Raw genomic sequence first — 27,593 nt, 5'->3', positions numbered from 1 at the left:
TCAGTTACGTTACGGGCGGCCCGGCGCTGCGCAAACTGCGGCCCTCGAAAATACCTACGCCTATTCCCGGAAGCCAACTACGCTCTAAACTCTGTTGGCGAAACAGTGCTCCGCGCGGCAGGCAGGATACGAAAGGTTCGTAGCGTTCTTTACTTGAGCCGGGCCCCCGCGTGAGGAGGGGAGGGAGAAGAGGAACGCTCTCCCTATTCCTCAAAGTCTGCTACGCAAAGAGTCAACCCTGTAACCCCTTCTAGACGGTAGGGAAAACCTAGGCCGAGGCGTACGTTACGTAAGTACACGGCGTACGCCAGTTGCGTAATTGAGGCTGGCGTAGGGCAGGAAGAGCCCGTGCGTTTTGCGTAAAATTCTTCCGCGGGTTGTGCTGGCAGGGTTGGCGGAGGGTAGGAGGATTACGTAGTCGGGTTTGGAGAATATGGCCTTTCGCCTACGCGCCCGCTGGCTCCGTGGAGGGTGGCAGCGGGGCCGAGGAGACAATAACGGGAGCGCGGGGCGGCGGGGGGGAACCCGGCCCGGCCCGGGGTGGGGGGCGTGGCCCCTCGGGCCTTCGTGGCGAGGCTGCACGGGTCCGGCGGGATGGGGTTTTTCCTCCTCCCCCCGCCCCGGCAGATTACTAGGGCGCTGGGGCAGGAGCAGGAATGACAGCAGCCATGATGTTTGCTTTCGCCTCAGTGCCAGAAGGCTGGGAGAAGATGGCACAACGGGCCCCAAAACGGGTCGTGCCGGTAACCCCTGATCACGCACCCCACTCTGCAGCTGCAGGAGGTTCATGGCAACCTCTCCAGAAAGTAAAAGAATTCACCCCTTTGCCCACTGTGGTGTTATTGCGTGCGATCAACGGAATGTACTGGAAGGACGCCGGGCAGGGCGTAGACGCCATGTTTATGGCCTGCTAGTGTTTTGACTTCCCAAATCAACCCAAAACGCCTAGCTATAAAATAAAATAAGCCATGAGGCAGTTACGTGGCACAGAGCATAAGTTCTTTTGTGCTTCTAGCAGCTACCACCAAGTAGGCAGTCGGTCCGTCCTGGCACAAGAAGCCGTGTCTGGTGGGTGATGTGTCTAACCCAAACCGCAGCTGCGCTATCAGCAGTGCTTTCTGGGCTGTCAGATGATCGAAAATCAGCCTTTGTCTCTCTAGACTTCTCTCCACTGTGAAAAGCAGTGCTTTACCTCAGGAAAAATACCAAAGATCTGTTAAGAAACCACTCAAAGAAGGCAAACTCTCTAGCTCTGTCACAAGGTAAACCCGGGCCGCCACAGTGTCAGGCACTTCTTGGATGAATTTCTGGTCATCACTGCCTTTTTGCTTCAGGTTGTCTTACATGCATTAGTTAAGCTAAATGAAAAAATCTAACCACGGTTAGACCCATTCTAATTAGCATTTTTATACAAGAGGACAAAGTAAGGCCTTCCCTTGAAGTGTCTAAGATATAAATTGTTGGGTTTATTTTAAAACAAGCAATTCCACGAGCCTTGGAGGTAACGCAAACTGAATTGGTATTTTGTCCCCCGATCCCCCCCTTTCTCTCTTTACTCCCAGCTTCTTCTTTTGCTCCCCCTGTGACAAACATCTCTGGCTAGTTCGGATCTATGCCTGTGCTGGCTGGCCAGACAGCACGCTCCCTCAGCAAGCTGAGTCGGAAATGCTTTTACCTCAGCGTAAGTACTGGTATCAGCCTCTCTGCCCTATCTAGCCACTGGTTTTGTTTTCTTCTGCTTTTTGATAATATTGATTATTTAATATTAATCTTTAATTTTCTTATATTAGGAGACTGACAAGGCAATTATATAAAGTTTGTTTCTTTAGAGAACTAGATGAAAGGTTTTAAAATGTTGGGTTGCATCTGGGTTATTTCTCTCATGAAAGATCAGTGAGATTATTGAGAGCAGGGTTTGATTCGAAGCACCCAAATATAAGCAGAGTGCTGTTCTAATTCATAATCTTTATTTTTAACTTTAATAAGAACAGTTTTAAAACCTTCTCCCCAAAAAGCAGAAAATGCTAAATAAAAATACAAAAATTATCTAGTCAAGATAAAAATGCCTAAAAATGTATTTTTAAAGTAACTTTTTCCTCTACAGTACATGACAGTTCATCAAGCTCTTGGGCCGTTGCTCCTGCCACTGCCTTTTCCATCTATTTATGTCAATTTTATAACTGAGTTTATTCCAGTTCTGTTCCCTTTCGCAGTTAAATTCTACCACATAGACACTCTCTTTGAAAGAAACTAAAAAATACTATTAATCTCATGTGAAAGGACAGCTTTGATTTTCACAAAATATAGGAAAAGGATTCTTTGAACAATTCACAAGCTTATTTCTTAAATCTTTGTCTGCTGAAAGTCCAATTGAAAAATGAAGACCCTAAATTAACCAAATTCTATTCAGATCAATAAAACTGAACTGTACAGAGTTCATCCCAATGTTCTCCCAAAATATCTCAAATGGTTCCCAAAAGATAAAAATGCAGGCAGGCAGTCAGTGACCTTGCACAAATCTTCATCCCAGCTGCCCAGGTGGTTTTCAGCTGTACATTTACATAGGTTTTCTGCCTATTCTTTGGCATCCCCAATCCCTCCAGCAGTTATTGCAAATGTGGCTTCGTTCTCAGGCATCTCAGGGCTGTGAAAAAAAGAAACAAGAAACTTGTGGATTTCCCCATGTTACATGCAGTTGTGAAACAGCCCGCAAAATGTTGTAAGTGTAAGCAACCTGGAATACTTCAAATACATTTTTAATGACTTGTGTCTGCCACAGGTTACCAGGTAAAGTGATACTAATTGTGTCAGCAAAACTTAGTAATTTAACAGCTCTGGAATTTTCCTGCCAAGGGACCACCAGTCTTACCAAACTATTTGATGGTCGTCTTTAAGAGATAGGCATCTAGTAGGATTTATGAGGAAAGATTATGCAATTTAATGTATGCTACATGCAAGACAACTTTAAGTCTGTTCATTAGTTTGTCCTTTTCGATTTTCTCTCAACTTACCATCCAGAAACGTGGCTAGTTTGAAACCATGAATTGGCTATCAAGCTATTAAGTTTCAGTACCATGAACCATCACCTTATGACTGTTCCTAACACAGCTTCCTTCCTGTGAAGGAAAGGTGATTTACCTGTCGTATATCTTTGCAATACGCAGCTCCCCTCTCCCTTTCCTCAAACTAATCCTGGTAGTCGAAGCATGAGCAAGGATGTGGCCCCCAATGGGCTTTTTTGGGTCCACCTGAAAGCTACATTAGCAAGAAAGTTGTGATGATTCACTGTGCAAATTCCATAGGTTAATACTGTGATTAATTGTCAGATGGGGCATATTGAGCTCAGTAACGAATAATACACAGGTAAATATATCAAAAAAGGACTTTGAACACACTTGCCTCAAGGTAGAATGTTCAAGTGTTCAATGCTGGCGTAATTTTCCTCTCATTAAATTCAAGAGGCTCAAGAAATACACACCTTAAACTTCATATATAAGCTGCTCCAAAAGAAAATAGGGTGCTTTTTCAATACTTTTGATGGCTTGTCCTCTTCATTCAAGTCACAAGTGAAAGAAGCCATCATGCCAGGCAGCAGATAAACATAAAAAACCTCATTATGAAAACTGAGGGAAACCTATAGGTGTCACCCATGAATGATTCATCATACCAGAAGGACCAATGACCAATCTGAACCTTCATTTCGGTGTGTGTTGCTCCATACAATCTCAGTTCTCATCTCTGTTACATGTGTAATAAAAAAGAGAAGAAATTTTTTAAAAAGGAGAGAGAAAAAGCATCTTACGTCATAGTTGCTCCTGGATCAGCAGTCATCTGGTTGGTCACAAACACAGCCACATTATATTCTGCAATAGAAAACAATGCAAAGAGGGTGGACTATATCCAATAAGAATTCCAAAATCTCCCATCCATGGTAAAAGCAAGGCTGCTACTGAAGCACTTCAAATCTCAAATGAAAGAGAAGAAAATACTCTTTATGTCTGATGGCTGGAGTTAATCAGGAGACAACCTAAATTTGCTCCTGTTTGACTTCAGCTGTAATACACCAAAAATGACCACTTTTCAGAATTCCACTGAACAAGTCTTTCTTGGTTCCCATCTTCTCTGTTGGCTCTCTGCCCTCAGCCCCCTCTCCCTCCCTTTGTCTGTTTGCCTTTTTTTTTTTTCCCCTCAATTTACTGCATGAAAAAAAATTTACTCATTCCTCATCAACACTTCTGCGACATTCTAAAGAGGAGGAACCCTTTTCATCCTTCCTCATCCCTCAGAGCATCACAAAGTACTGGGAATGTGGCAATCGGCACAGCTTTTTATATCTCTGTGCCTTCATCCTTTTTTCTATTCATGTTTCTTGTGTATTTAGGCTGTCAAAATTTGGGAGAGACAATTTCTCTTATTGGATATTTGTCCAGTTCTACAACCTGTTCTCTCATTTAGACTTCTCTCAACAGTGTTTCTAGGAAAACTCTAAATGTTAAATAGTTCTAAAGGTTCCTTAATCTGTCATCTTGAAATAACATATTATCAGTTTGATCTTTTTGGTAACTGACAGAGGTGTAAAGTGAGGAAATATTCCTGGGCCAATGCCTGATTGATAATACACTTGGACTATGAGGTGGTTGCGCTACCAACAGCTACTGTTTCAGGAACTCCAGTCCATGTTTTCCAAATTTTGCAATGTTTCCCTTACCTTCTGATATTTTTTGGAGCCTTGACAGCATCTGAGCAAGTTTCTGTTGTCGTTCAGCCAACTCTCCACGACCACTGAAATCCACACGGAAAAGTGCCATTATGGAGTCAATGATCTGCATTGTAATTATGCTAGATAAGTAAATATAGTGAAAGAAAATAGGAAAACTTGTTCTGAAAGCAGTAAGCATACAAAAAAAAAAATTACTCTTGTACCAATAGCTTGAAGATACCAGCTTCTTCATGGAATTTGGCTGCTACATAGTCAAGCAATTCCATCTGATGTTCACCTGGTGGGAAGTACAGTTGCCAAGTGAAATTAGGACCAGAAAGAGCTCTGAAGGAACAAAAGCCTGAATTTTAAAATTCCACTTTAAACATCTGCACTGCTTATATTTTTAAAACTGCCAGCAGTTTTAAATCCAGTGCCCAGTAGCAAGCTACCTGTAACAATACTTAACAGTGCTTGTGCCTCTGCAGGTTCCCATTTCCACTTGCCCAGCTAACAAAACTGTGAAAAACTTCACAACTGTCATGATTTAACCCCAGCCAGCAACTAAGCACCACGCAGCTGCTCGCTCACTGCCCCCCACCCAGTGGGATGGGGGACATAATCAGGGAAAAAAGTAAAACTCATGGGTTGAGACAAAGACAGTTTAATAGGACAGAAAGGAAGAAACTAATAATGATAATAATAATAATGAAATGACAATAATAATAAATGCATGAAGACAACTTTTTTGTTAAGAAGTGAAAAGCAATATAAATGTCTGAATTTCATGTTGAATTAAATGACACATGGAAATTGTATTAGTCATATTATTCATGTTCGTACTGTACTCTCAAAGTAAAAGTCTCATTTAAAACGTCCTTGAAGTTTTAATGCAACCCCTTGTGACAGAGCATGTTGGAGCTGTCCTTATAAAGTTCCATTCACAAGATCATAGAGAATTTCTCAACAGCATCTATAGAATTAATTTGCATTCAGGCAATCGTGGTTACATTAATTGGTGCTTCTCTTACTAAGATGCTACGCTGACCCTCGTCATATACATGGCAGAGTTCACTTAATGTGGCAAACTGCAAAACTTTATGTAGTGCAGCTGAGCTGGAATACTTACACTGAGCAAGTCTGCTCAGTGTACAACACCAGAAACAGAAAACGGAAGCAAGCTTACAACTTCTTTTGTTAGCAGCAAAACTTTCTTTATGATCCTCAAAGTGGGCCATCTCAGTTAATAAACTGAGAACTGTTAAGATGGGAGCCTTGGAGAAAAAACATAGATATGCCAGTTGCAGTGATGGTCTTACTAGTATATGCACGTGCGTACAGCACGTTGTCAAGTACTGCATCGTGGTCAACATTGAAGCGATCAGCAATGTCACGAAGACGGTCTGGTCGGCTGACATCAGTCAAAGTTAAGGATTTCCATTTGTACAACTATGCTCTGAAAATAATAAAACTCCATTCCAAATAGAACTATGGGGGAAAAAAAAGAATAATATTTATTTTGATCCTAGAGAAAACTGACTTTTTCTCTTCACTCTGTCCCACATACGTTAAAGACAGTTTAGGGCTCACGATAATTGTTTTGTGTTCAGGGTTTGAGGTGGGGCTGGGGGGTTGACATACAGATATCTGTGCTCAAGGAATTTAGCCATGAGCAAAACCTATTTATACACAGTCTACCACAGATATGAAGTGTTAAAAATAGTGTTTAGTACTTAGATGAATTTCTCTTGAAGCAAATAGAAAAGCTTTTGTCATCTGTTGGAGACATATTAGATCTCAAAAAAACAGTTAAAATAAAATCTGTATCCTAACTCTTAATTTTACCAGGTTGGATTACATCAAATGACAGAAAAAAAAGTCACTGCTCTGTGGGCCACTACACATTGTGCTCTCCAGGCTTTCTGTGTCAGTCATAATATTTTACATGTAGGAAGAGCCGAAATGAACTGCCTTTCCAGTGCAGGGTACCAGTAGCTTTCAACAGTCCAAAAGATACAAAGTGTTTTCAGTGTCAATGAAGATAATCTTTCCACCTGTGTAGCCATTGGGTCCTGGAAGCTGAGCTGTCACTACAGTGAATCATAGAAGATCAAAATGAAAAAGCAGGAAAAATATTTTCTTACTCCCTCTATTATTATTTTTTAATAAAATATGACTGCTTATCCATATCACAAAGAACGACCTGTTTTAATGTGGAAATCGGGAGTATCTTAAGTCTTACTGCCATCTTGAGAAGAAACTCAAGCCACTTTTCTCAGCTGGAGATCACATGTTAATTAATGGTGTCAAAATTGTGTTTTACTCAGTACCATCACTAAATCTGTATATTTTATATTGAAAATAGGTAAGGATACTATTAAGAAGTTCTTAGGCGCAAAGCATCCTCTTAATCCTCTCCCCAAATTAATGGTATTGATTTAGTAGGGGTTTTTTTCCAGCTGTAACTCATGATAAAAAATTCTTTGGCTATTAGTTTTTCCTGATATGCAAATAGTTACTGATTGTGGGTTTAGTCCCGTTGGAGTGAATAAGCTAAAATACTCAACTCAGTTGTAATCATTCATGCAAAAGGGTATGACTCTGCTGACCATTAGACTGTACTAAACAGAAGAGGCTTATTTTTCCAGAAGGTACCAGAATTTCCTTTATAATATAGGGTTCATTTAAGGGAATGTTTGCCTACCTCGTGTCTGGTAACTGTATTCCAGCAGCATTAATAGTTGTATTAGTTATTATTTACTACTATTTACACATTGAGAGAGATCGCTGGGAAATCAGAGTCCTGCTGTATTTGGCACCACCCAAATACGGTGACTGCCAAAGTCTTTGTTCATCCAGTTACTGTCAGCCACTAGTATCCTTTCAGTGCCCTTTCAGAATGTCATATTCAGCAAAACCTCTTGAAACCAGGAAATTAAAGAGTTGCTGAGAAATAATCTTGTCTTTGCCCTTTTCTGACCACCTGTAACCCATATTTGTACTCTGCTTTTCCAGATGGTGTGTTTCACTGGTTTCTCTAAGACAATCTATTAGCTTCTCTCTCCTTATGGCAAAACTTAAATTGATGTGAGCAGTATTAAAAAGTGATCATTTATATGAGTTCTCTACTCAAACACAATTAATGGAGGTAAGAGTCACCAAGGTCTGTTTCACTGTATTTCTAAAGATAAAAGATTCTGACTTGTCTTTATGTGTTTAATTCTGATATAGTTGTAAAGAATGGATTTACTGAAAAGAATAGGGCTCTCTCTTTTAAGGTATTACACCTACCACAAAGGGTGTGAGATAGCTGGGTTTTGCCTGTCCGGAACTCTGTTAAATAAAAAGATTTAAAAAAAGGTCAGGGTGTCTTTTTCTGAGTTTGCCAGACTCAGGAGTTACTGCAGTTAGAAACACTCTTACTTACAAAATTCACCTCAATCTCTACCTTTTAAAATAATTTAACCCCAATTTATAAATCATATTCTGTGCAGTAGAAATATGTTACATGAAAACCAAAAATCTGAAATGCATTATTTTGATCATGCTTAACTGCTAAGATCATTTATTCTTTTCTGTGTGGAAGTTAAAACAATGTGGCACCTGTGGAAAAATGTTAACTGAGGGGGAGGGGGAAAGAAGTGGTTGATGCCACTGACCTGGCCCAGTTTCATTTTCAGTAAAATGATCAAGGAGAAGCTTATGAGTTTATTAATCTCACTATATCAAATCATGTTAGTCTCCAGTTTATCTTTTCTAAAGGGAAGAGTACTGTGTTTTATGAACTGTTATTGTTGTTGAAGTGTTAACCACCAACTGATCAATTTTACTATAATAGTAGCTTAATTGTAATTTCAAAATGTTATATGAAATGCAAGGTACTCTAAGTGTGCATAAATAAAATACCTTTTCTGGCAGTTTTGTTACTGGAAATGAACACAGATTGCATCAGGGATCTCTCTTTCGTATATGACACATTAATAATAGTATTAATAACGCTATGTTGTACTGAATCAGCATGCCCCAAGTCTAAAGATTACTCAGGTCAAACTTAGTCTGCAAGCAAATGAAGAGGAAAAATGGGAAAACATGAAGAGAAGAGGATTCTTTCTTCTTACCCTCATGCAGGTACTCATCTTTATGACTTCAATGTGATAAGTTTGATAGAAGTAATCCAGCTTGATTTAAAAATCTAAGTTGCAATTCTTTGTTCAGTAATACTCATTTAATGTGGTTTTCTCACCTCCAAAGGCCTCAGTGATTGCCATGCTTTCAATCCCACCACCCAGAAGTTTACTGGAGAGAGAGAGAGAGAGGATTACAATGTAGTTAAACCCACAAAATCACAGGAGGAAAGTAAAAAAGAGAAATTTTTGCTACTTTAAGAAAAGTAATTTCTCCCCTAAAGTCCCTCACTTGATGCATTAAGTGCAGGGCACTAAATGATCACTGATTCATAAAGAATTAACTCTGTCTTAACCTCCCTTCCTGTGTGCAAAAGAAAGATCTATAGAAATTATTACTGGAAAGAAAGAAGAGAGAAAATACCTTTGAAAAGATAACATTCCATAAAAATATCTCAAAGGATATAAGTCTTGAAGACTTTTCATTTTGACCCAAGACCTGCAGGTTGTTTTGACTAGGTGAAAAAAATGATGACACGTTCAGGATTTCTGGATGCAAACTCTGTTTATTTACAATGACTGTACAAAGTCCAGTTTCCCCTCAGAAAAGGAGCTGGTTTTGTTGCTTACTGGTGCAGGCATCTTTGAGCCAGCACTAGCTCCAAATGCAAGGTAACCTGTGTGTCCTAGCTGAATATTTATCCTTTATATTTTTGTGTCTCATTAAAGACAATAAACGTGATTATTGGAATGATTTGGACTAAGGAAGGATTTAAGTAGAGAGAAGCTTACTCAAATTCCTGGCTGCCAGTAGTAATATGGAATACCATCTTCCGTTTTTCACTGTACTCAAAGGCGGTCAGGAAGCCTGGTTCCTAAGGAAGACCAAAGAGAACATGAGAGGTTTATTTTAACTTTAACCTGAAGGTAAAGTGCAATATCCCACATAAATATCTTCTCTCCACCCTAGCCTCCTTTACACAGATAGGGTATGAAAAGCACCACAGCACTTGTCTGCTAGTTGTAGAGTATAAAGTATTATCCCTTTAGCGTAACAAGCAGAGTAATTTTCAAAATTATCTTGATGATGTGGTGAAAAAAAATCTGTTAAGAGAAATGTTGCACAGCATTTTGGAGAGGCCAGCATAAGTTTAAACTATCAGGAAAGTGACTGGCTTACAATAAGCTTGTTTGCGGCTTCTTTAATCTTGTCCACTTTGGCCTCTGAAAGCCCTTTTACATTGCACAGTGCCCGTCTTGTGGTCATCTGGATTCCTTTGATCGTGCAGATCCCAATTGACTTAAGTTTTTTAATATCTGCTACGTTCTGTGAAGAAAGTTCCCTCCTGTGAGTATTCGTGACAGTTAACAACTAGAAGGTGAAGTAAACCTTTGAAACATATTTTATTATACATTCATATGCATGTGTATTTTCACCAAGAAAGAAACAGATTTACAGTAAACTCTTTATTATGTAGTTTGTGACACCAACAACAGAAAATTTTGAGTAACATTGGTGTGAAGGATCACGGTGCAGAGACCAGATCCTGGCACTTTTGAGAGAAAGGTGTCTTGGGTCCAGTTGTATTTACTTGTCCCTGTTTAGTGTCAGTCTTTCTAGATCCAAGCTGATAGTAAAGAAACAGTATGGATTATTTCAGCTAGTGTGGAGCCCAACCTAGTAAACCCTATAACACTCAGTCTGTCCTTGGTCCCTTAGCCCAGATAATCTGTAAACCAGATAATCTGATTGTGGATAATGGGGAGCTGACTTGCAAGGATTGTCAGAAGCTGACTCTAACTGCTGTGCTGTTTCTGTCTGTTTGCAGTACGTTCAGTTTAAAATACACGTATCCTCTAGATCTGATCGACACTTTGGGCTGGAATGAACTACTCAAGTTTTTTGTAAATTGTGTACAGCATGACTTCAATCAGCGCCCTACTGACACATTTTGCCTCCCCTCACCTCGTTTTATGATTCTGACGTCACTGGAAACTTAAAGGCAAGCAACAGATTACTCATAAGAAAACATACTATGTGAAAGTTGTGGGATAATACTTCAATTTACCATTTCCAGCCAAGATTTTTCTCTGAAAAAAAACCCTATGAACTGCATGTATCATCTATTTATCTAGAACGTGTGGGTGCATAGGACATAAGAAGGGAGGGGGGTTATGCAAGAAATTAGTCATGTTCATTTGGAAGCTTATTTCTCATCCTATGATGTTTTTTGGTTATTACATTAACAGGGATGGGTGAGGTAAAATCAGTCACGAATAAAAATTACTCTTCCGCCCAAAAGAATATAGCAATCAGTAATATAAAAAGGATTGAGCTGTTTTACCATGTTTTTCTATCAAGACAACAGACTATGCTGCAAAGATCATTTTTCTAGACCGAAACTTTAAATGCATTACCCTGCTTCTACATTTCTTCAGCGGCTCACATCAAACTTAAGGCTGTTCTGCATTACAAGTCTGTGTGTGGTAGACCTGGTTATAGAAGTTCTTGTTCTCTCCTGCACAGATACACCTTTCACCAACAGTTTATGTACCAACCAAGGTCCTAGGATTTGCGCCTCCTTAGACTAAAGTTCAACACTATGATGCACTGAGCAGTACTCCTGGCTTAACGCACTGACACACCTGCCCACTTACACCAGCTGCATGGCCTAATCCTCTGCCTTATGTTGCAGCCCTGTCCCAGTTGTGTGCCTCTGAGGTGGAAAAGGGAGCAGACTGAGAATTTACAAATAAAAAAACTAAACCACATTTTTTGTTGTGACAATTTTTGGACTAATTGATTCACAAATCCAGTTCACAGGGTGGCTACAAAACTCTAGGGGCATAAACACTCAGCAAAGGCTGCAGGGTCACAGCACCTTAATTCCTACCAAACACTTTGAACATCAAACCACAGCCTTGGTTGTGCTAATCTCACTCTCTTTGTGGCCACACTGTCAGATCTAGTAAGTATTTCTCTCTATACTCCTAGGAAAAAAAATTCTAAACCCACAAAAACTATTTCTTTACGCAAATGAATTTAACAGATATGGGTCATCATATGTTCACACAAAGATTTTAACTGGCACAGCTGAGAACAAAAATTTCCCCTGGGGTATGGGAATAACCACTTGGAAGGAAGGAAAAAAAAAATTAAAAAAAAAAGAGCAGGAAACCCTTATTAAGCCAGAAAAGCAGGCCAAGTCATTATTCTTTACTTTCAAGATCTTTCACACCTTAGTATCATTCTCTGCATACCATGCCTCACTTAATATTGACAGGCTAGGACAGCTCCCTTCCAGCTCATGAGGTCAGCCTCTTTGGTCAACTTGTTAAATTTTTAACACAAGAATTTGTGTATTTTTCCTATGTTGCCCCATAGTTAGAGCTCCCAACCTCATGATCCTTCTTCAGAACTCTTTAAAACCATCAATGAACTGCCAATAAAAAAAAGCTGACAACAATTACACTGCTGACATGCTGAGCCCAGTAACTATAATGCTGACTAATGCTGTCTGTGTCCTCCCCATTTGTATCCGTCAGTAGTCATTTATATTAGAGTTAAATCTTGCATTACTTCAGTCAAACCCAACATTTTGTTCTGCTTCTACAACACTGAATGCAATAGGGTTCCAATCCATGAGCCAGTCTCCTGGCTAAAAATATAATAATAGTAATTCAAATAAATAGGTGATGTTCATATGCTAAGAATGATGGTAACAACTATAGGAATTCATATTTGATGAGGAAAACTAAGCACTTATTTCTCTAGCTACCAATATTTTCCTTACTCCCACTCTACCCCCTTCACCAGCACGCTGAAAATAGTATAGCAACGATTGTCACAGTGTAATTTCACAGGCACCAAAAATGCAGGAGTAATTACAAAGATTGGCAGGAACAGGAAGTAATCTATCACACAGTTTTCAAATAAATTAGCAAGTAGTTGGTTTTTCAAGAGTGTTGGGTGCTAAATACTTTGAATATCTTGGCACTTTATTTAGGAATCTGATGGGAATGAGAGTTTCTGAAAACCCGTCTTATCACCAAAGGCAAAATTTGTCTTCACAAGACTAATTTAGAATTTATTGCGAGGAGGAATTTCAGTTATTTGTATCCACGTGTACACGCTTTTGGAAATAACCTTACAATAGCTTTTCATAGACAATTCTGTGCAGTAAAGTCAATGCTAATACTTACAATTCCATGCTTCTGCAGCAGGTCAATATCCTGAAAAAAGGATTCCTAAAAAAAAAAACCAGCAGAAAACAATAAAAATAGATTTTGCCTTTTCTTGTAATTACATCTATCTATGTGTCTGTTTCAAATTTGTAAAAATTATTTTCCCTAATAATACATAACTTGTTGGACTACCCAAATAAGCAAAGCCATAGTGGGCCAACAAGGCCTACACATTTTCTATCACCTTCTTCATAAAACGTATCTTCACAAGTAAGCAATCCTGTGCTGCGCTAACAAAACTTGTATTAAGATCATCATCATCTTGATTTTTTTCTGCCACAGTTCCTCAATCTTTTTAAGCTGATGATCATCCTTGGAAACATAAAATTAACTGATAGTCCCCTTGCAGTTAATATAGAAGTGTAAAATATAAAGAAATAATGATAATCCCATTAAAAACTGTGCATAGCTTTTGAAAGGTTAATGAAGAGTACTTGAAGAGCAAGGCTGCACAGGGACTAAGAGAATTAGATTTTCTTGGTATTAGACTGGAAGAAGATTTTAAATGCATTGAACTCCCTGATGGCCTTTGGGGACCTCCTGTCCCTCCATGGATTTTGTAACATTATCAAAATACCTTCAAATATGCTGCACATTTTTTTCAATCAACCATAAATTTACCTCATCATCCTGGTATCCTGGTTCTTCTTGGACTACTTGATCCTCCATGGCCTTCATCGTGAAAGAGCAGGCAGTAAAGTATTGATTGCTACTGGGAAATGCAAACAAAGATAGTGTTGGGGTGGCAAATATCTGCAATAAATAAATATCTGCAAATAAACAGTTTTTTTCAGCTTCTAAATGGATACTTAAGGTCTGCCTAACTTGCTTGCAAGAATCTTGTGTATACAGAGGCTGGGAGAAGTGAGAAAGAAAATATTATAATTTTAGAATGATCTCATTTCGTTTTGGAGTCAAAATATGATGGAGTCACTTTAGTTAGTATTTAATGGAAATATTCCTACAAAATCAGTTGTTTCTGATAGTGTCAGGACATATTTCATTTCTATTTCAGAACCCTGACAATCGTGGAATGAGAAATCATGCCTTTGCATCATGCCTAATATCAATCAGAAAAATAATTACAGTAAAACACTGATTAAAAAATACTTGAAGAGATTTTAAAAACCCCTTAAGCTTCAAATACTGAAGGAAGAAAAACAAGTAACACAAAAGGCATTACAACTGTATTACAATTCCCTTCTTCATTAAAAATATCCTCCTGAAATGCACATAATCCTGCACTCCAAGCACAGCTGAACAGGTCATGGGATCGTTCTCCTACTCCCCATCCTTAGGCAATTGGCATCTCACAGCAGAAAAACAAGGCAGACCCAGACCTGTGCCTTCCTGCACAGTACGAGGGAAAAACGAAGAAATTATACCACACCCTACTAAAAGCTTTAGGGATGAAAAAAATCCTCCTGTTTAGTGGAGGGTCCTCCTGTTGCTGGTGTATTGGCGCACCAAAGACCCAGAGGATTTCAGTCGCCACTGCCTGCAATGAAGCAGATAAAAGGGTGAAAGTCTGAAACAACACAGCAAATCCATGAAGAAACGAGGACCTTTGTGAGGAAACACAACACTTTTGTGCCACCTCGGGTGCCCCGACCCTCCTGTTATCACCCTGGCAGCTGTTCATTAGGATACATGAGCAAGACCTGCATGCTGCACACCTTTCAACAGATGAAGACCGTCGGTGTGACAGGGACCTGGCCCCAGCACGTAGCCTTGGGTTTAATCAGCTGGTTTTGAACTGACAGAAACATCCCAGCTGACTTGACTGGAGTTTGGGCCCTGTGTTAGGGGCAGGAGGCTAGCTGACCTGCCCCGAGGGGCACCGTGGTGGAATTCCACGCCTATTAACTCAGAGGAAAATAAATGATTCATCGTATATCAACACACAGATTTATTTGGCTTTTCCTTGCCAGCTGCCTTTTCAGGGGATGCAAATTTCTGTTCCCAAAGGCTGAGGCACTGCAGAATTTCCCTCCCCCGTGGAGCACCAAAGTTCCCCGTCAGAATTACAACAACAATTAAACCACAGCTCATCCCTGGGCATCTCCGGGAGTGGGGGTCTGCGAGTGGTTACGGTACCCCAGCATGTAAGGCTCGGAGCTCCCTAAACCAGCCCGGGCTGCAGTGCCAGCCAGCCAGCCCGCCTCCTCCTGAGGGAACGGACCCGGAGGTTTTCCCGCCGGAGCGGGGGGGGGGGGGGGGGGGGCGGGGACACCTGCCCTCCCGCCAAAACGAGGTGGCCGTTAGCCGCCCGCCCGCTCGCGCTGGAAGCCAGACCGCCGTGAGGGAGGCGCGCAGGCTCCTGACAGGAATGAGGACTGTCCCTTTCCTCACCCACCCCCGCGCTGAAATACAGTTGAATTATTGCCTTCAATCACTTTATCTTCTAAAATTTATCAACTAATGTATTTGCCATCTCTAAGGAATATTGTATTACCCTTATTTTACAGCTGGCAAAGGCTTAATTAAAAACGCAGAGTGGCATTGGGTTTGGAGGGCATTCAGTTCAACACAGCTCAGCCTTATTTTTTCAGGGTGCCACACACACATCTTCCTAAACAAAGCACACGGCATTTTTGGATTGGATAGCCAAAACCAGTCAGAAAGCTGGAAAAGAAGTGACTTGCCTAAAGTCACAGGACAAGAAAATGAGGCTGAGTCATACACATGACTTAATCTGCCATTTTAAAAGGATGGAAAAGGTGCTTTTTAGGATACGAACACTTCTACAAGAGTTCTGCGGTCTTCTTGGAGACAGTATTTGGAAAGGAATCAGCTGTTTTAGCTCACCTTTGGTAGCAGAGTTGGTACAGGACTGCACATAAAGAAGATGTCAGCATACTGCTGTGAGCAGGAGTTGCTGGCTGCCCCTCAGGGTCACTGCCCCGGTGGGTGGGGGGTTTCAAACGGCAGAAGGGATGGGAGCAGCATCTCAGCCTGTTTCAAGGTGCTTGTGAAAAATTCCTCACCTGCCGCCTGTGGGAGGTTAAGAGTGCACCCGGGTGTCGTCATGCTGGCCAAGTCAGGAAACCAAACAACAAAACCCACAGCCCCTAACCATCATCAGCACACCACAGGAGTGCTCACAGGGTCTCCAATCAAGACATCAAGTGATCTCCCTAAGTACCCAAAGTCTAATTCTGGGTGCCCAAGGCTTTGTCTATATGGAGGAACCGGCTGGCACTGCTTTTGAAAACTGCATTATTCCACAAGAGCTACTCCAGAAGAGCACTTAGGCAGACAGCCCTTTAAAGATGAATTCCTTCACAAAGTATGCTTTTATTCCGGAATAGAATGCACATGCAGAGAGTGATCCTTCTGGTGCTGCTGAACAGCTCTGCAGCAGCTAATGCCTCTGTAAATAACCTTCCCTCCATTATCCTTCTAGTTCGTAAAATAGCTCTCAGAGGGGTCAATGAATGCACAGAATTTGAAAATCATTTGCCACCCCAAAGTGCTACTTTGGGCAACAGATTACATTCTACATCTTCAAAATGTTGTGTGATCATTAACTGCTCGTTCAGCTTCCAGCTGGCATTGTGCAATAACCCCCCATAACCCATCACATTACACACCAGCCAAGTGAGTCAAGGCATCCCAGAGTCTGCTCCTTCCCTCTTACAGGTTCTGCTGCTGACCAGTGCACCTCCAGCTGCAGAAGAGGCGCTCGCAATGAGATACACCACTGTCACCTGTATTTCCTCTCACTTGAGATCTTATACCAGTTCAGCCAAGACAAGACCCAAGTCAAACCATTACCATAAGAATACTAAGTATACAGCTGATTTTTTCATCCTCACAAACCATTTTAATCCATGGCTGCAGTAGGGAAATCATGTGGGGTTTTTCTGGTTGGCTGGTTTTGATTCAGATTTATGTGGATCAAATGGACTAGAGTCAAATATACAAGCTAATGCCTTCTCTGAACTTTCAAGTTGGCAGTTCGCCTGTTCTTAACCAGGACAGAATAATCAAATATTTGGCCTTCCAGAATATAACAGATGAAGATTCAGCCTGGGATATGAGTGTACATGTCTGAATTGTTTTGGAAGAACTATGCCTTCTGGTTTCCATAGGAATTCATTTCACTTACAGTTGGTCCCAGACTAAAACTGCGACACACCTGAAATCTTCCCAGAATTGCAGAATGCTTCTGGGCAAAGATGCAGCAATTTCTTCATATTCTTCAGCTCTCTCTTCTCTAGCAGCAATTGTTTGGTTGGGTTTTTTTCCTCTATGAAGTTGAAAATACATATTGGGGGGTAGAGAGGGGAAGTGAGAGAAAGAAAGAACACTGAATATTTCAAAGGCAATCCAAGTATTAACAAGGTAAAAACTTTGTCTCCTACAGCAAAGGAATATAGAGTAAAAGTCCAGCATCACTTTGGAAGTTACATTAGCTATTATATCCCCCAAATTACCCAAATCCACAAAACACGATAGCCTTGTATTGATAGCTGACTTTAGCTACTCCCTCAGTCACATCAGAATTAACCATTACTGCTTCCAAACCAAAATCTGCCAAAACCTTTTCTGCAAGGAAGCACCAGGCAAACAGATTCCACCTCAGTCAGTCTCAGGGAAAGGCCTTTAATGTGCTTTAATGGGCCCCATGGATTTTGTACTAATTAACTCTGCACATCACAGCTTGCTCCTCTTTCTCCATGCCCGAAAGCTCTTCTGAAAACCCCTGTTAACTAGTGGATTATACCTCTAGCAAACGAGAAGAATAGCAGAACTGAATTCAGGTTATCAGAACACAGTAGGATGAATCCACACAAATTTTTTGTACTTAAGGAATTCTTGCTTATCTTTCTGCCGCTTCTGGTCCAAATCCCTCATTTATCTGCAGTGCCTCTGGCACACTTCTTTGAATGTCGTGTCCATCTTGTGAATATGCCTGAAACTCTGCATATGTTGGCATAGGCTTTAAGTTTTACATAAAGGAAACAACCTTGCCTATGTTTTCCTCCTCTTTGGTCAGAACTAAGATGAACTGCAAAAGCTGTATGCTTACAATGGGTGTCAGGATAGGACTGGCAAAATATCAGACCAGCTAAGCTTCATCATTCAGACTGGAGCAACAAGAGGGCTCCATTGTTAAAATGGAATTACTGGAAGGAATTGATATGGTACTGTGAGACTGAGTGATGGCTCTGTCCCAGTCTTCAGATCCTTAGGCAAAGCCTTGACAAAATACTCAATACTACACCGTTGAGAGTGATCCTGCATTAAAACGACACAGATTTTGCTACCTCTAATTTATCTTGAGTTAATCATTACAGATATGTTATAGGATTAGAGATCTCCCTTCTGTGTATCAAGATGTCCTGTCCAGACCATGGTTCAGCATTGCAGCTCTGGAGGAAATGATGAGATAGAGGGCTGTGCCCAGTGGTGTTAAAGAGGTGCCAGGTCAAGTCAGGACCACAACAGGTGGGATGTGACTGGAGAAGAAAAGCAGCCAAAGATAACTTACTGATATCAAAACACCAACTACAGAATTCAGGCATGGGTATTTTTCTAAATGAAAAATAAATAATCTGTATGTCAACTATACAAATGCAGTAAGTGATAGCAGTCCAAGCACCATGAGCCTCATTTTTTTTGTGTTCATTTTAATAGGTGATTGTGAAATAAGTAATTTGTTATCTATAACAAAGGATGACATGATAAAAAAAAAAACGCAGACTGGAATAAACAAAGCCACTTTTAAGCTTTGCAAGACCTAAACTCAGAGGCTTTCTGGAGACACACATGAGTATATCATATGCAGAGTCTATCAAAAAGACAAAGGAGGTAAGAAAAGCAATCCCTTTTGAGAATGCACAAGGAATTCTTTATCTAAAGTAAAAAAAGCAAACTAGTAATAGAGAATAATAGGACTGGAAGGGACATCAAGAGATTATCTAGCTCAAAGCAGAATCAGCTAAACTTGGCAGATGTTTGTTTGCCTGGGTAGGCTGTGGATTTTCTTTTATCAGAGGTTTTTGAGAAAGAACCAGACAATTTCAGTGCTTGACTATCCTTGCCATTACCCTTGTTCTCCATCATTCACTACGTAACGCAATATTGTATGTAAAAATATGCAATATACTTTGAGCTAACTTCTAGTTTTAAAAGGTCAGATAACTGGGACTCTAATTCTTGCATTCTTGTGTTTTCTAGCCCAAAAAAGAAAAAATGCCAGCATATCTAGTTCTAAAAAAATTGCTGAAACCTGATGGATGTTCTGGTAATGTGTACAGCTTGCTTCTACTGCTCGTGGCTTTTGGGGCTAATGGCTTTTGGGGCTAAAACATTGTAACCATGTAGCCCTGCAATACAGTATTGCCATCCTCAGTAATTTGCCATAAGCTTTGTACTGAATTTGCAAGGCCTCAGGACTGAGGCTTGTCAGGCTTGCTTTGTTTGAACTTTTCTAGACCCTTTTGTACTTTTTACTTGGTTAGCTGTGACAGCAGTTTCCATAATTGACCAGGTCTATGGCTAATTTGTTTTACTTCTGTTTATCTGCGTGTGGTACAGCCATCATTTTATATAAATAGCAGTAACAAACAGTTATTCTGCATAGAATGACAGATTTACAACTAGCACAAGGATTCAATGTAGAGAAATACCAGCCTGGTGCAATAGCAGAGGCCTTGAGAAACGGGGACACAAGATGTGCAGAGGAGTAGCAGCATGCAAAGATAACTGGCAAGGCACAGGCTTGGCACTGGACACCTGATGGTTATGAAAAACTCACTGGTGATGAAAGAAATGCTGACCTGGAGCTGGATGAAACCAGTTTTAGGAGTAACAAAAATAGTAACTAACATATATAATAGGCACCACATACCATAAAATCAGATGTAGCATGACACTGCAGACCAATGAAGAAAGGTGTAAATGCATGCTAGCAAACATAAAAATGACACCAAGCAGATCCTAGAGCAAGGAAGGAGAAACAATCAACATGAAGACAATATTCTCCCAGCAAAGGACTCCAGATGCTGACAACTCTCCATATCACCCCCCACACACAGCAGAATGAAACCACCAACCTTACGACCCACAGAAGCAGTGGAAGGGTGAATGAAATACAAGGAAAACGGGTAGAAGCCAAGAAGTGTATGTGTTTATGTGTTACCATTTTATGGAAGTACTCTAACTGCATTATTATCCTTTCTCTTTCTGCAAGTTATATCTGGGTCAATAATCATTAAACTCTCAAGATTTCAATTATACTAGCAATAAATCCTTGATTTTAATTATACACAAGGTACGCTTCCTCTTTGTCCATAAACAAGCTTTTGAGTGCAGCATTTTTGGGCTGACATACCCACTTCTTAATTTCACTGGTAGCTGATAAATTAGTAGAAACTCAAGGATTGCCTGAACTAACAAGACCAGGAGCAAAATTGACAGACATAGATTAAGTGCTTATCCTAGTTGTAGCTAAAATTCAGTCCTTTAAAAAAAAACAAAAAACAAACTATCACTGAGCAGACTTCTAACCTATGCTAATAGATAAAAAAAAAAAAATCTATTTTAAAGCAGCTTTTTCATTTTTAACCAAGTAATTCTTCCTGCTTGGGATGCTGGTGCTGCGACCTGCAATTTATCAATCTTGGCACAAAAATCTCTATTGCAAGACATGAAATACATTTGGGGAAATATATTACTCTGAATTGTGAAATGTATACTTTGGGAGATACCAGTCTTTTTTAAACTGGGAAAGCTTTCTAAATAGCTTTTGCAAATTCCAAAATAACTGCTCTTGACTAACTCCACATACATGGATTTTTGTTCTGGAATAAGTGCACCTTGTTCTACTTTAGCTTAAGCAACTTTATGATAAACAGGAATAACAGACTAATTATGAAATAAGACTGCCCACATATGTTGCTAAGTGGGAGCAGTAACTGCAGTTACATATATCTTTGTTCACTTGAATTGACCTCCAAGGCCAGATAGAAGTAGGATGAAGCAAGCTATAGTAAAATTTATTTGCTCTGAAACTGTTACCGCTCTTCAGAGTCAGTGACAATGCCACTGACAAGCTTGCATTTGAATTAAAGCCCAGTCACAGGCCTGGTTAAAGTCCACGGGGGAAATATTTTCATTTCACTAAGTAAACCAAAAGAATTGATTAAATGTTCCTCTGCTCACAGCAGATGAAATGGAAAGCCATCACCCAAGGGAATGAAGTACATAATGCGGCCGGTCAGACCCTAGGGCTAGGCCTGAACAGACTGCAGAGCGTGGCCAGGCTTGCACACTCCCCCTACCTAAGGTCTCCTGTTGCAGCTCTCCTAGTTAGATCAAGCTTCGATTTGAGCCAGCAGGGCATTATGCTCTCCCTTATCTAAACGGCTTTGCATTTCTCCTATTTGTATTCACTCCGGTGCTCATCTGAACAATATAAAAAGAAAAGATGGGATCAGGCAGCTGGGGGATGGGGAAGACAGACAGAGAAAGCCTGCCTCAGTAAGGTGTCCGATCAGTTTTGCCATGTGGTGGACTCTCACCATTCCTGCAGACAGAGGGACTTCTCTGGGACTGAATGCAAATACAGGAGGTAGAGTTTGCCTGGCAGCAGCTGTACACATTGGTGCATGAGACAGGAAAAGAGAGCTGAAGCAACAGGGATTATCGCTTTAGGAGGAAGCTGAGGCAGAAAACTTGATTTAACCACCATAGCTCATCAGAAAGGGAGTTAAAACAAGAGAATTGCTCACGGATGCATCTGCCATGCTGCAGAACACAGGACTGTGTGTGTATTCTTCACACCAAAGAAATTCTGACTCCCAATATAAACAGGCTAGAAGTACTGCAAATACTGTCTCAACTGTTATGGCCAAAAGAGTCAATGCTTCTCTAACTTATTCACACACCAGCATTGAATGTTAATCTGAAAAAGACACAAAGCAAAGCAGCTTTATCCACAGAAGATAGGAGAGCAGAGTTTTCAGCATTACAGCTAAAAAAAAGCATAATTCTTCGAACGGTTTTTGGGTTTTCCTTTCTCTAATACATTCCAGCTCACAGAAGCTGAGTGCTTCTGTTGTCAAGTAGGTTGAATGACGACTTTTGAGTATACTGCTCTGTTTTGTACTCAGGGCAGCATTTTCATTGGCCTGCTTCAGAAAGAAGGACATATTTAAAGTGCAGCTAATAGAAAATTTTTAATTTCCAGGTCACAGCAGAACTCACTGGTCACATCAAATAATGGCATTTTACAAGAAAAACATCTTTAAGTTTACACTTAGAAGAGGTTCAGCACTGGTATTTGAGACATTTCTTCATTTAAAAAAAGACCCCAAACTTTGAAGAGCCTCTACTTGAAAAACTAATCATTTTCACAGTGTTGCCACATACCTTATGAGTTTGGAAAAGTTTAGGCTTTCTAGCTCAGCCTCTGGGTTGGTAGGAGCTTTTCTTTTAAACCAGCCATGCTGCAGCACTGAACGTGCTCTTCTTTTGGCCAGTTTTCCACTCTTGGCTTTGCCTGCTGCTTCTGCAAGTGAGTTTGTATGTAAACCACAGGGAAAAAAAACAAAAAACAACCCCAATCTTACTCCATTTGTATTCCATATGTTTGCCAGGCTAGTGGCCAGAAGAGATCATAAGCAGTTTGTTTTTCAACCCCTAAAACTTGGATAGGCATCAACTGCATCATCATACAGTTATTTTTAGCTTAGAATAATATTTAGAGCTCTCAGGAGTTGTAATTAGCTTTAAAATACTGTGTTTCCTTGATTTTGCTACACATAGAGCCTTAATTTTCAGTAATGGTCCAGCTAATAATTTTCTTCAATCTTGCGCCTTTAAACTTCAGAGATTCATTAGCCTGATTATTCTTGTTTTATCCTTTGTTCCCCTTTCCTTGGATTACCATGCTTTCTTTGCCAGCCTTACTGGAACTGTGTCTATTTCTTAAACATTTCCTCTGTCCATATCTGAAGAAAGCTTTTAATCTCTCCCCCTCATCTTTTTGCTGAATTGGTGATTATAAATGGCATATAGGTGTATCTGAAACTCGGTGCAGGTGCACAACTCCCGCTTGGTTCAATATACCCCAATACTTCCTACTGCAGTCTTTCTTCCTGTTTCGTCCCTCCACAGTTATTTTCCCACCAGATTATTAAGGCAGCACTTCCTGCTTTAATGGCCAGGCAATCCAAGACAGAGGACTAGGTCAGAGTTTCTGAGAACAGATTTCACACGTGATCTCTGTTCTTAGGGCAATGAGTACAAGACAGGCAGGAAAATCACATGACATTTCGAATTTTTATTTAAAAATAATATTCAGTATTGAACTGCAGCCATGAGATGTTCCTAACTGACCAGCCACTGTTCCCCACCCTCAGCTACCACAGTGCTAATGCAGCAAAAGCAAATTGGAGATAAGAAGCTGATGAGAATTACCACCATCCTTCATCCCAGGCTTTTATAAGGAATGACTGAGCAGCCTTGAAGGGACTCTCTCTAAAGTAAAAGCATCTGCGAATCAGCTCAGGCATCTGAACTATCTGGGTGGAGGACTTTTCTGGGTCTTGCTTCAGAAGGAATTCAAGCATATTTGATAGGAAAAAAAAGGCAGGGAAGGAAATTCCAGACACAGCTAGAATAAGTGTGCAGTATATAGTTTTTCACCAACACTGAAGTTCCTAAAGAGCAACTGCTAAAGGAAGCCTGTTGAGAAGCACACAATGCTACAGACTTCAGAACTGTCATCATTAGGAGACTAAAACTGTATCCAAAGCACTAAGGTTTGGAAGCTGTACTTGTCAACAGTTCAACACAACAGAAGTTGTTTCAACTCTCTTAGAGGACCTGCTTCCAGAGAAAGGAGTAAAGTCCTCTCACCTGTTCTTCTCAGGAAGACAGAAAGTTTTAACAGGTACAGGGAAGGGACCTCACTGGCTTAGGGACAGAATCTGTGCAGAAAAACTGACAAAAGAGCAACACTAAGGCATGCAAAGCAATCCCACTTCCACACTCCCTTTACACAAGCAACTGTCCTTAAGAATCTCTTCTGTATTGCAGGGCTTATGCGGATGCCAACAAGATCAGCTATGTCAGCAGGAGACAGAAAAATTCACTCAATCTATCACATCATCTCCCATCCTTCTCCAAACTCTGCATCACCTCTCTAGGATGAGGTGCTATTTTTAGTCTTCTAGTTTTAAGCATATGTTGAGACTGCTTCCACTTACTTTCCTTCTTATTCTTTTCAAGCTCTGCATCTTGGGTGTGGAAGTCTGAAATATTAAATATTAGCAATCCGGATTCCCCTTGCCTAGCACATGTCAGCGAATCCAATATCTAGGGAAGTATTTGCACTAATTAGGCACACACAAAAAGGATACACACACAAGCAGCTTTGATGGGTTCCAGCTGCCTGGGATTGACAAACATATACACGTATATATATACACACACTCTCCTGCTTCTCATATGGGGAGCACATACTATAACATAGCAAAGGCCTTCAGAACAACAAACCTGAAAAGTCTTAGTAAAATAAATAATATTTTACTTTTTCTTCCCCATTCTATACCTGGAAAAGTCACTGTTTAATATTTTACCTGTTGGGACTTGGAAGACTTTGCTTGTCTGATGAGGTTGGTACTTGCTAGAAGCTTGTCCATGTCCCAGTTCCTTCAAGAAAAATGAAAGGCAGAAAAACTTTGAGTAATTTAGCATGGTGGTAGGATTAATGCCTTAATTCTCATGTATTCTCTTTAAAAAGTCTAGCCCATCCACAAGTGAAACATAGCTGTTTCTAGGGCAAAATACAGCAGCCACTAGTGCTAGCAGCATCACACTGCAGTCATGGAAAAAGAAATAAAAACAACCTCTCCTGCTGAAATCGCAGGAGAAATTTCAGGGTCATAGAAGGCCATTACAGGCTTGCAAAATAGCTATGACACCAGGGTAATGTCCTGATCTAGTAAAAAGTACCTGATGGAACTATTCTGTAAAACACCCAGCCAAGTCAGCTGCCTCCAACAGAAGCAAGTTTGGAAGATTTCTTCCCTCAAGATTTATTGACTCCATAAATTGCTTTAACAAAATTAACAAAGCACAACACACTCATGTGTTTCAATGTGCAGATCTGGGTAAAAAATGGCACTAACGTCACATGGTTACTGTATTTCTCTCTAGGCCAGTTTTAGAAGCAAACCAATTTCTCCCAAATAGCCACTCCCTGCATAATTACTCAGTGAAGTATGTTTTCCCCCTTGCCACTCCACAGTGACAAAGCCGCACTGGTAAGGGGGCTTTTTCTAACACACTGTAATGGCAAGACCCTGGCTGTGGTGAGAGAAATTGATATAATGGCAGCATGGCAGCATCACTTTGATGATATTTAACTCTAAGCAAAGACAGGGATTTCAAAGAATAAAAGTGATCTGGAGCCTGGCAGGATTGCTCTACTAGTGTACATTAAAAGAAAAAAATACGCCAAACTCGATTTAGCTTGGTCAAGAGAAACAGAAGTTGTTGCTTCCACTTGTTGACAGACATGTGACAGCACAAACTTTCATTACAAAACTATGCAGAAATCAGCAAGAGGCAAGCTGAGTAAATTGTGCATTATGCTGAGAGAAGTCCTCTGCAATATGAGTAAATATAAAAGAAAATGCTTGATAGACCTAATTTCAGATTTTAAGGAGAATAACTTGCTCTCCTGCCAGCTTGTTTTCCAGGGCTCTAGATTTTAACAGACCAGGCAGACTTTATGACTGATCACCTATTTCTTTTCCCCCTCTTCATCATACAATACAGGAAAAATCACGAACCGTATAACAATACACACATTGTTCTTAAGTTCAATTTAAGAACCAACGACATAATTCAATTTATTTCCAAAGCATTTGTAGAGAAATAAATGACTAACTCTACCAGTACCGACTTTGAACATTCTCACTGGCTTCTGTATCAGGTTCAGCGTTCCCAGCCCCCTATTAATGCAGCCTCTGTGTACAGTTACCGCTACCATTCCTTCCACCGTTCATACTTTTTTCCATGCTACTTTGCCCAAATATCCTTCTCTTGCTTTTTTTTCCCTTCTGCCTTACTTTCTTTGCTCTTTGTGCTTAGAACTTTTCCTTTCTTTGTGTGACAAATAACCATCTTTTCCTTTCTCCTAAACCACTAACAAAAACGTCTAAAAAACCCAACCAATCTCTATTAGACATTTCAAAGTAATTTGCTACTCTGTATCCAAGTACAGCGGTAATGCTCTTGCATTAGTCCATCATCCAGGTCATTCAGGTCCCAAGATTTCAAAATGGGAATTAAATCAGAGGCTCATAATTAAACAGCAGAAAGATAAGTGCCAGGCACCTGCGGTTCCCATTGACTGCAAAGTAAATGCTTATTATGGAGTGTTTTGGAAAGTGTCACTACTTGACTAGATGACTAAATATAAAGTTAGGACATTTGTTTTGGAAATTGCAATCCCCATTTTTTATTGACTTGATTATCCTTATTTGCAGCTTGTTGGACACTGGCTCACCTGTCTCAATTTCAGTTACAAGCTTTCCTGTGTTCTACACAGGGTCTGACATACTGACACAATCCCTGACAACAAGTTATCACTACCAGTTGTCTAATCTTGGAACTGAAGTAGCACACTACTTTAGTGGTAAATGAATGAATGAATTGTGAGAACAGCCTGTCTGCTGACCCATGAAAACAATTTAGCTTTCTTTCAGACTGACAGGATTTAAATCTTCAGAGACTCAGATTTTCACCTGCTTGTATTTCCAAAATGAATCAAATAACATAGAGGTGCGAGCTGGGAACCAGTTTCTAAACATGACAGACCTTCCCTCCGAGTAACATTAAAAATATGAGATTCTTCACAATATGTAAGCACTTGGTGCATAAGTCAAAGTTAAGTATCATTTTCCCTGTGCCACATTCTTTGCTTACTTCTTTTCTAAAGGAAATCCCTACTCTATCTTGGCTGGAGAGTACAATATAGACAGCGAGTGTCGCCTGCGGAATGATGACCTGCAAGGAGCGAGAATCCCTAAACAGCAAGGGAAGTGCAAAAGGTGCTTGTGGGGCACGTGTTTGAAATTAGTAAGATCAAACTTAGAAAATGAGAAGACTGCTGAGGACTTCAAGAAATTCTTTCTGAATGGTTAAGGAACAACTCCTTTCTCATGTCATCTGACAAACTGATCAAAAAAAAGGGAAACAAACCCCAAACTGACAAACTTCTCAGTAACAGGAACAAGATGAAGAGGTCAGCAGTGGATACTTTTAATGAAAGCCTTAGCTTCTGTGACACATCCACTTGCTGGCCGCACATCTTTGTGAAAATATTTTTATCCTACATTCTTGTACGAGTGCTTACCCGTCTTCTCCGGACTGCTTGTCATGTTGAAGGAATCTGGAAAAGGGAGGCAGAATGAAAAAAACAATTCATAAGTTCAGAATCCAAGACTTGGAACCAAGTTTATGCAGAAAGGGTACCCTCCATAAGGCTCATTTTGCTTGGG

At 40.3% G+C, this 27,593-nt stretch overlaps 1 protein-coding gene and 1 long non-coding RNA gene across 15 annotated transcripts; one reads left to right on the top strand and one right to left on the bottom strand.

Annotated features, from left to right (window-relative positions):
• The first annotated feature begins 1 nt into the window (after position 1).
• On the top strand, positions 2 to 12,109 carry LOC138690048 (uncharacterized). The gene is made up of 3 exons (XR_011328810.1): positions 2 to 135; positions 7,715 to 8,827; positions 10,653 to 12,109. It is a non-coding gene; the product is annotated as an uncharacterized lncRNA (long non-coding RNA).
• On the bottom strand, positions 1,946 to 27,549 carry DMC1 (DNA meiotic recombinase 1). Of its 14 annotated transcripts, none has more exons than XM_069807228.1 (20): positions 27,449 to 27,549; positions 24,663 to 24,735; positions 22,450 to 22,588; positions 21,810 to 21,982; positions 17,210 to 18,533; positions 15,877 to 16,062; positions 14,459 to 14,566; positions 13,690 to 13,780; positions 13,027 to 13,071; positions 10,004 to 10,150; positions 9,616 to 9,698; positions 8,943 to 8,995; positions 7,991 to 8,032; positions 6,717 to 6,789; positions 6,019 to 6,110; positions 4,924 to 4,997; positions 4,709 to 4,823; positions 3,803 to 3,863; positions 3,139 to 3,255; positions 1,946 to 2,644 (listed from the first exon to the last, which is right to left on the bottom strand). In XM_069807228.1, the coding sequence occupies exons 8-20, from the start codon at positions 13,744 to 13,746 to the stop codon at positions 2,575 to 2,577; spliced, it is 1,029 nt and encodes a 342-aa protein (XP_069663329.1). In that variant the 5' UTR covers positions 13,747 to 13,780; positions 14,459 to 14,566; positions 15,877 to 16,062; positions 17,210 to 18,533; positions 21,810 to 21,982; positions 22,450 to 22,588; positions 24,663 to 24,735; positions 27,449 to 27,549; the 3' UTR covers positions 1,946 to 2,574. The 14 variants fall into 14 exon arrangements, with proteins under 14 accessions (XP_069663329.1, XP_069663332.1, XP_069663331.1 ...); XM_069807231.1 differs by having other exon boundaries at positions 17,210 to 17,320; XM_069807230.1 differs by lacking the exon at positions 21,810 to 21,982 and having other exon boundaries at positions 17,210 to 17,320; positions 17,615 to 18,533.
• Between the last annotated feature and the right edge of the window lie 44 nt (positions 27,550 to 27,593).

The sequence above is a fragment of the Haliaeetus albicilla genome, chromosome 19 (assembly GCF_947461875.1).
Source record: "Haliaeetus albicilla chromosome 19, bHalAlb1.1, whole genome shotgun sequence".
Classification (NCBI taxonomy): domain Eukaryota; kingdom Metazoa; phylum Chordata; class Aves; order Accipitriformes; family Accipitridae; genus Haliaeetus; species Haliaeetus albicilla.
Note: the sequence above shows the minus strand (reverse complement) of the source record. Positions and strands in the feature narration are given on the sequence as shown.

What these genes read in the sequence shown, in the direction of transcription:
- DMC1 (XM_069807228.1), bottom strand. Translation starts at nt 13,746, where the DNA reads ATGAAGGCCATGGAGGATCAAGTAGTCCAAGAAGAACCAGGATACCAG. An exon ending in CAGGATACCAGGATGATGAG is followed by an intron (nt 13,072 to 13,689) that starts GTAAATTTATGG and finishes TTTTTTTTTTAG; the next exon opens with GAATCCTTTTTTCAGGATAT. An exon ending in ATTGCAAAGATATACGACAG is followed by an intron (nt 2,645 to 3,138) that starts GTAAATCACCTT and finishes TTTTTTTCACAG; the next exon opens with CCCTGAGATGCCTGAGAACG.